At 31.6% G+C, this 10,008-nt stretch overlaps 1 protein-coding gene across 1 annotated transcript; it reads left to right on the forward strand.

The window, feature by feature from the left end:
- Positions 1 to 649: 649 nt before the first annotated feature.
- HELRODRAFT_191579 (hypothetical protein) lies at positions 650 to 5,597 on the forward strand (the record flags this gene model as incomplete). Its single annotated transcript, XM_009018751.1, has 9 exons — positions 650 to 1,007; positions 1,126 to 1,334; positions 1,809 to 1,920; positions 2,072 to 2,371; positions 2,669 to 2,746; positions 2,838 to 3,035; positions 3,224 to 4,795; positions 5,018 to 5,074; positions 5,104 to 5,597. 7 exons carry the CDS (start codon positions 650 to 652, stop codon positions 3,592 to 3,594), a joined length of 1,626 nt encoding a protein of 541 aa, XP_009016999.1. The 3' UTR covers positions 3,595 to 4,795; positions 5,018 to 5,074; positions 5,104 to 5,597.
- Between the last annotated feature and the right edge of the window lie 4,411 nt (positions 5,598 to 10,008).

The raw sequence follows: 10,008 nt of genomic DNA on the forward strand, positions 1-10,008 counted from the left end.
CGATCCATTTTGTGTTGGTCGTTGATACGTCTGAGAGTTAGTTAGAAAAAAATTATTGCTAAAAATTGTTTTTTATTAAAAAATTTTTACTGAACAACTTCATTTTATAATGTTTTTAATATTATTTTTATATTTTGATAAATAAAGTTTAAAAAATTGAAAATCTCGATAATTTTATTACCATCGTTCGTTCGTGCATCTAAAAACATAGGAGCGTTCTAACTCACCTGTAGTGTAAACAAGATTCTACCTGTGCCTGTGTATGTGTGTTTGTATTTTGAAGACTCTATGTATACTAGTTCCTTAGAAAGGAAGATTTTTTGGGATTTTAGTGATAATTTCAGTTTTAATTTCTTAATTCTTCGATGAATTAACTCTCCGAAAGTTGTTTTAAACTTTATGGTTTGTAGATTTTATCGCAATTACATAGGAGCAACTTGATATCTGTACTGTTCTTGGATTGAAAGGGTTGGTTCTTTAAATGGCAAACAATTTCATTCAAAATCGTTTTGGCTTAATATTTTTGAAAAGCAGTCGGTTTAGTCCCATCACAATTAATATGTATATTACGTATGTACATTTTTCTTATTATTATTATGAAATAATTTATAAACAATAAATAAAATGACCCTAAATCAATTTTTTCAAGATGAATGGGAAACTTCCCACCTCGGCGTTCATGTTGGTGACGTCACTTGCTTACGTCATTTTTGCTCAAGTCGACGATTCAATAACGTACGAATTGGCGGACGTTGGGGATGATTTAACCTTGAAATGCGCACTGCAGCTAGCAAACAACGACCAAATTAATTGGAACAACCCAAAAGGGAAACTGATAATTGCTAATGATAAATTTGTTTTCGGCACAAACAGCTCGAACCCGTCAGCCGGTTCTAACAATTATAACACGATGACGATAACCGATCTCAGTCTGCAGGACGCTGGCCGTTATACGTGTCAAGCGAGCAGTGATAAGTCTCTCAAAACCATCGTGGTTGTTGTTTTTGGTAAGATTATTTGTTTCTCATAGTTTTTACAAAGAATAGAATATTTTAAACATTTTTGTATATAGAATATGTTGCAGAGGATAATTCCCTACGTTAATTGACACATGTTTCAATTCAGATACTGTGAAAGTTTGGGTAGATCCAACTCAGGGATTGAAAGTCGGCGATCCGATGAGAATAAACTGCACAGTGACATACAGTATAGAAAAATTATCAACTTTAGCCCAGCGATTGACTTTCGTAATTAGCGTTGGTAACCAGCAGCTGACCACAATGGAGTCAAGTTCGCCTGATACCACCGCTTCTGGAACTGTCAATAAGTGGATTGTAAGCCAATTGTGTCATTACTATCATTAACTTGTTCCAAATTCTTTTACGGCTTTTGCAAAATTTTACAAGGTCTTTTAAGGAATCTTGCAACAAAAAATTTTTTCAGAAAAAAGAATAATAACTGTGGAATTGATGTATTACCTATGTTCAACAAAGCATAACTTACTCGCTTTTGTATATATACACACATAGATTGTTAATTGCACGCTGTATGTGATTTATGTTTGGTAGACATGCATTTGAACCAGGTGAACATGCAGCAAATTGTTTTTAAAGAGACAAATTAGGACACTTCTACCTATCTATTCAAATGTTCTTGGCAGGCAAGCGTAGATCAGTTACTTATTTGTGACGTAACTATTATAGATTAAAAAGTTGGAAAATATTGTTAATTCAAATCTTTTTAGTTTTCACAAAAATATTATTAAATCCGAACTTAACGTTCAACTTTTAAAATCCTCCCACCGAAAGTCATACAACACCACCGCCACCAACGAGATGAAGACCAACAACATAACCTGCCTCCTGCAAACAGACGATAATTCGTACTCTCAGGCTGGATTTGGAAGGGCCAACATACCATGTATGCTTTTTTTTAATTTCTGTATAAAGCCCAATATGAATTTTTTGATAATATTAAAACTACTGCTGCTGCTACTACTACTACTACTGTTGCTGCTACTACTATCGCTACTACAAGTGTTACTACTTCTAGCCACAAAAAATTCTCACAGTCGCTCCAACGGTCTCCGACATACAAGTCCTCAACATGCAAAGATCCTACCAGGCGAAAGATGTCGTACAATGTTCAATAATCAGTAACCCACCATCTACCGTCACTTGGATCCTTAATGGTACCGGTTTAACTAATTGTATTGGTAGCACCTCCAACAATCCTGGGACGATTTCTTCTGGACCTGGCTACTCTACACTTAGTTTTAACTGCCTAGGAACTCAAACTTGGATCTGCACGGGTCGTTATCAGAATACAGATGGCATTATGGTTAACGTTAATAAGACGTTTACGTTTTCAGGTAGGGTTATGTGTGTTTGTTTGTGTGTGTGTTTGTGTGTGTGTATGTGAGAATGTGTGCTGGTTTTGTGATGAGTAATTCATTTTACTGTGTTCGTGTGTGTTGGTTTTATAATGAGGATGATAAGTAACTCGTTGTAGTTTTGTTGTTCTACGTTTAATGATAGAGTAACATCTTTTGTGTGTTATTTTGGTTGAAATTTTATGAAAATGATGGTCATTATATATAAAAAAATGAACTTTTTTTTGTGTTAATATAGTTGAAATATTTTGAAAGTTATGGTTTATGTATAAAAAGAACTAAACAATTCTTTAGTGCTCGATTCAAACAACAACACAGTCGTGCCCTCTGGAGCAGTTAACAATGGAAAGCCAAGTTTGTGTTTTATTTTTTCTTAATTTTATCATCATATTATTATTATTTTTATTTAATTTCTCAATAAATTTGATCTTACGTTTTGTATAAGGCATCATTGGAAAGAATGAAGGTGTATTAAGTTACGCCGGCACGCCGCATTGCTACATTAGCATAAATTATTTGTTACAATATTACGATGACAAAAAATTTCTAGTTGATGCGGTTGGCATCGGCGTCGGTGTTGGAGTTGGCGTCGGAGTTCCGCTACTCATCGGCCTCATCCTGCTCATCTGCTGTCTCAGCAAAAGTATTTCATCTCATCTCAATAATTTTCAAATTTTCAACACGGATGACACATTTTCCACTCATAATGTTTTCGTGAATTGCAACGTGCCATAATCTTTTCTTTTTACAATTTATTCAATTTTTAAGGTTAAATAGGAATAATCCAGATTTTTACTTTACTACACATCACACGCATCGATTAAATTTAAGGAAAAAGCGAGGCCAAAGACGCAAAGAAAAAGCCTCCTCTAAAAGAGCAACAAAAGCAGCCGACAAAAACGCAACAGCAGCCGCAGCAACCTAATCCTTACAAACCAAAAAATGCGACTGTGAGTCTCCAGGCAAATCCTGCCTTCCACGCCCCACCAGTTTTGACCCAACAAATGAACCCTAACGGACAACCGGTAACCGTTGGAGCCCCTGGTTTCCCTGACATCGGGGTGAAACATTTGGGGGGTAGCGGGAGCATCCCTCAGCTGAATGAATCTTACGATAACCAGGCCTACCAAAACACAGTCTCCGCCAATAATGTTAAAATTGATTTCGGGAAAGCCGCTCTGGGTGGGGTGACAAATATTTGAATTCCCTCCCCCTCTCTTTTTTTCTCACTTTCTCACTCTCTCTCTCTCTCTCTAGCTTTTTCTCTCCTCTTTTAAATTTAAAATTATCAATTGAATATGCTGAAATTTTAATGATCTTTTTATATATGAGTGAATGACTTAATGAATGAATGATTGAATGATAAATAATTAATTGATTAATTATATGGTAATAAAATCCATGCATTTATTTTATGTATCATACATTTTTACAAACTAATATTAATCATTAGAAGATATCTACTTCTGTTTTTATATGCCCATGTAAGATTTTATGTAATCTATATCAAGAATGATGTATGTGTGTTTGTGTGTGTGTGTGTGTGTGTGTGTGTGTGTGTGTGTGTGTAGCAGCATTGTTTTACATAATGATATACTCAAATATTTTTATCTTTACAAGTTATTGCTAACAGTTTTTTGATTTGTTTGAAATCTTCGCAAAATTTATAATAGCTATATCTTGCTTACATTACATTTGACGTGATCTTATATCTTGATATCTTATATCATATATCATTGCCTTACGAGGCATGTATAAATTGTTCTTTATATGTAAGAATTTTCTGTTGTTATTATTATTATTATTATTGTTTATTGCGTCATCGTTGTTGTTTTTTTGTTTTGTTTACTGCATAGAATTTATTTATTAATTCCATTTTATTTCTCTTTTTTGTTATTGCTTTTGATGGTCATGTAGTTTGAAAAATTTTCCAGATCCGAGTTCCGAATTTCTGAAAATTTCTTAAACTATTGCAACATAATTTCATCTTACTGAATAGAAAAAGACCCTTTAGAAGAGTCTTAAAAATACCTTCAAAAATTCCAATTCCAGCCAAAATCTCAGACCTATACAAGTTTGGTTGACACCACGGAGGAAATGGCAACAAAAGAATTGTATAGAGAATTTTAAAAATTCCATACCCATCTACTTAAGCTGTTTTGTTTCACTAGTTTTTCTTCTTTTTTTTTCTTGAATACAGATCAAAATTGAACAGTGTGTGAGTATGCGTGCGTGTTTGTGTGTGTTTGTGTGTATGATTCTGCAGCATTCTACATTCAGTTGATTTGTAACCTTAGCCTTACACACTCATGCGCACACATTCGTGCACACACACACACACACACACACACACATGCATACTCACACAACCACACACATGCATACTCACACACACACACACACATCATATACATATATATATATATATATATATATATATATATATATATATATATATATATATATGTATGAGTTGCATTTTTTATGTAAAATTTGACCGAAGCAAAGCTTTACATATAGTAACTAACGAACGATAATAACTAAAACTACAGCTATTTTTTGTTGATTGACAGATCTTTAAATGTCACATAAATATATAAAAGTATACATATATATACATATGAGACACACACACACACACACACACACACACACACACATATATATATATATATATATATATATATATATATATATCTTATATATCTATGTTGACAGCATGACATAAAGAAATTTATATTTTGTTGTTGTTTTTTATATTATGAGTTAAATTTATTATATTATTACAATTATTACTCATTAATATTACTTCTATTATCGTTATGAGTTAAATTTATTATATTATTATAATTATTACTCATTAATATTACTTCTATTATCGTTATTGTTGTTTGTGACGTCACGCTCATATTCTAACGCCTCAGCATCATCATTTGGTTACTCATTGGGCAGTTTTCAATATCTTGTCGGTTCAAAAATTTGATCGTTCACATGTCGTGTTTAATAATAATATTAGTAATAATAATATTATTTTTATTATTATTCTTATTCTTCTTATTATTATTATAATTGTTAAATCATAACTCACAAATAGTTTTTATAAAGCAAACTTTTTATTTCTTCAAATAATTCGTCTGAAAGTTCCCTAGTTTAGTTAGCATAGAAATAAGAATGGAATGCTGATTTATTATTAATTAATTAATTAGAATAAGTTATTTAATTTTTGAATATTAATGACAAGGTCTAAAAAATAATTTAATTTAATAATATAGTAAGCCATGAAATTCATTATAAATATGTCAGCGGATGGATATCTGGAAGCCGAGTGATTTAATTAAACATTCAGTCAACCATTCAATCAACCAACTATTCAACCATCCAACAAGCAAACTAATCAATCAATCCACCAACTAACCAACAATCAATCAACCAACCGACCAATCAACCAACCAGCTAACGATTCAATCAATCAACCTACTAACTAATCAACCAACTAATCAACCAACCAACTAATCAACCAGCCAACTAATCAACCAACCAACCATCCATCCAACCATTTAACCAACCAACCATCCAACCAACCGACAAATCAAGAGAGAGATATTTAAAGTCAGCAAAATTAAAATAACGATTGCACTATTAAAATGTTCAAACCTAAAAATAGATTGATGCTGTTTTGTATCTGTGATAAGATTGATGATGTTTGTTGCTTGTGTATGTGTGTGTGTATTTGGTGAATGAATTCATGCACATATGTGCATGCATTTCCTGCTTAAATGATGTGTATATTTTTGTCTGTGTGTGTGTAAATTTCACGTACATACGCATTTGTGTTTTATTTATAAATGTGGAGATGTATGTTTTCTTCTACATATGTTTATTTTTATTCAATATAATTTGAGTGTTGTATGTATGTTCGTTGTTTTTATTGTATATATATATATATATATATATATATATATGCATGTATTTCATGTATATGTGTGTATTTCATCTATATCATGTAAATATGTATGTACTTCGTGTTACATATATATATATATGTATATGTGTGTGTGCGTGTGTGTGTATTATGTATGTGTGTATTTTTTTATCGCATGTCTCGAATTAGGATCGAGCCATGCTATCGTCCTTTTGAAAAGGATTTGAATTTAACGTTCTCTATGTAACACGCACGCACGCACGCACACACACACGCATAATCAAAAGAGCGGTAAATAGTAAGTAGATTATTTACATATTATTACTCCAGTAACTATATGTAACTATATTTTTCGTATATATGTGCGTGTGTGTGAGTGTATCTCGATTGTTTTTACGAATTTTTTGCTTCTCTTATATCTATACCGGTTACCAAGTTACTAGGATACCAGATACCAAGATACCAGCAAGATACTATGATACCAAATACTAAGGTAGCACATAAGGTATTGATACAATACAAATGGAATAAGAAATTTTAATTTGGATTCAACGTTCCACAATATGAAATAAATAAGATAAGCCCATGCGTGTAAGATTAACAAGTGCATATTTTTCAATTAAGGGATTGATGATCATTACAAATTATATTACCATCCCAACCAGTGTAAGACATTTTTCGTTGTCAGGCGGCCAAATGAGTTCAGTTGGCTAATTAAAATTTGAGATATTCCTCTCAATAACGGTTAGGCAGTTCGATTCTTATGATTAAAAGAACTATCTATAACTAACATTTATAACTAGATGGCATTTTTTCTTATAAAATTTTAATTTTTATGTAAAGTTCAGAACTTTTTCAATATATATTTACGATTTTTTGTGAGACACCAAGTCGATTTAATTAAAACAATTTTTAAAAAAAGATTTAACCCGAGGGTGTAGCATTTATTAACTTCTATTCTTTCAAGAGATCTGAAATAAATTTAAAATAACTTTTACTTTTGAAAGTTTAACTTGCACTAATAAATAAATAAAATGATGTCATTGACTTTTACGCAACTGAATCAACCTGAGCTGGGATGGATGGAAACTATTGGATGGAGTTATCAGAAATTTGGTTCATGTCGAATTCTGAATGCTATTGAAGCCATCAATACGCACCGTACCAAAAACAAACACACACACATTCACACAACACACATTCACACACACACACAAAGTCATACACATAAATAGGTATAACTATATGTATATATTGTATTTTTTTAAAGATTACATTAGGTAAAGTAATTATGATACGAAAAATTAAAAATTTATACAACCATTCGTCAGCATACACACACTCTGATATTCATATTCAATAAAAATACACACATACAAATACACACAGGTTATATAAAAATACACATTCGCACACATACATACACGCATACATGCTATACATACATACTATACAATCACAAACATACGAATGAGCATACACGTACACACATACAAAAAAATACACACGTTCAGCATCAACATGTTACAACCACCGCAGCCAGCTTAGCATGAGGATGTACATTTTTCTGCTTTCAAATACAAATTTCAAATTTGGCGCCTCTTTTTGAATGAATAGCGCAAAAATATTTATTTATAGCACGCTCTGCATGGCGTATATCGCACACGGAATCATTATATGCTGTGCATTTATGCAGTTTCAAATGATAAGCTCTATATAAATGCCATGTCCGCTCTGTTCTCTCTTGTCTGTGTTGTAATAATGCAGGTAGTTGCTGTCTGTGCCTGTTTGCTAGCTCCTATTTCCTAACTTATTGATAGTTATTCAATGTTAACTGATTATTATACACTACAAAAGTGCTGTAATTAACTATATATAAGACTTTAATAAAATACTGCTCAAGTAGCTTCAAATAGCTTATTATTGAACAGTTTAACTTAATTTCGTTAGTATTCATTAATTTTATTTGTTATATTTGCTAACATTTGAAGGTTAAATATTTAAACTTAATTTTTTTCCGATTTTGATCCTACGTTATTTCGGCGTGCCTGGGCGGACTTGCTCAGGTTAAAATAAATTATCTAGGTTGTTCGAGTACTTGTGCTGCCACGTTTTACATCGTTCGATAGTTGACCAATCGTAAAAGTCTAATCATTCGCTGCCGAATACTCTCGACCAATCAAAATGCGCCGTTAGTTATATCCATGTTTCACGTACATTATACTACTACTAAGCAAGTTTTGCGTTCAAGTTAGGAGTTGGGAAGTTAGTTTTTATATATTTGATCAATTTATTCGTTTAATTTTCGACAATTTTGAAAGAAAATTCAAAAAAGGATGGCGTCTTCGTATGCGTTAGTTGGTTTAAAAAATTGGTTGAACCATATATGTAAGTTTTTTTTATGGCGTTACTGAGCGTTTGTCGTCATTCATTTTTTTTAAAGTTGGTGAGATTTTTAGAAGCAAATTCATTTTATTTTGCTGGAATTTTGCCAGTATTTTATAATTTCATCCGTCAGTAGGATATTTATTCATTTAATCTGCTCGATAATTTAAGATTAATCATTTAACAAGCGGCCTTGGGTCTGTTTCACACTGTTCACACTGCAAAGGTTAATAATAAATAACGCATTTCATTTGATAACTTTTCAAGTACCAGTACAACGTACGTTGAATACAGTACCGTGATTCAACTTTTGATTGAAATGTACGTTCACACATTTACATACATTGGATCATAAATATTTAAAAAAGTTATAGATAAGAGGACCAAGCTAAGCTAAGTAAGAGGATCATGTCATTTTATACTACTCATGGTATATGGTTGTGTGTGATCAAAATTAAAATGATCATCCTTCATTTCCTCTGCAGATGTACATATTTTCCCATCATCAGTTTAGTTATTTAGTAACATTTATCCACTGTTCATCAGTTTAAAAGTTATTTTTAAAATCCAATTCAACCCATACAAGTTGAAGCAAGATGATTGATTGCTAATGGGTTTGACTTTACTCTACCAGCTACTTAAGCACATTGTTACATTACACTTACAGGAAAGTGAAATTTTGTGCAAGAAATTAGCTCATTATGAATGGTAGCATGAGAATATCTATACTACACCATATCCCTTTGTGTTAGAATACAAACAATTTCTAACACAGTGTTTCAAATATTAAAAATGAGTTATTTAAATTTAGTTGTTAGAAACTTAGAAAAGTTAGATGTCAAAAATGTAATGAGAATTCTTTCTTAGTAATTACTAGAGTGTACATTGAATCTAGCGTAATATATATTCTTTTCCAAGATGAAACAGGGTAAAGTTAAGGTATAAATTTAAATCTTTCTTTTCATATCTTTATTTATGTGACAGCTCTGTGCTGCCTGCTTTCTTATTTTATTTTTGATCTTTCTTAAAGAAACTTTTTACTTATTTTTTTCTTTCTTCTTTTTTTTTGAAAGTAAGACAATGATAGAAACCATATGGTTAGTCCTGAAATAAGTTTGTAACAACATTTGACAAACAAATTTAATTCACAATCTGGGCATAGTTTTATTTAGTGAATGCTTAAAAGCAGATTTAGGTTTAGTTAATGAGCTATAATTAATTATTTGTTTATACATACATTTAAAATAATTTATGAACATGTATGTAATGCTATGAATAAATTTTTATATCAATTAGACAGGAGCAGATA

The sequence above is a fragment of the Helobdella robusta genome (assembly GCF_000326865.2).
Source record: "Helobdella robusta unplaced genomic scaffold HELROscaffold_22, whole genome shotgun sequence".
Classification (NCBI taxonomy): domain Eukaryota; kingdom Metazoa; phylum Annelida; class Clitellata; order Rhynchobdellida; family Glossiphoniidae; genus Helobdella; species Helobdella robusta.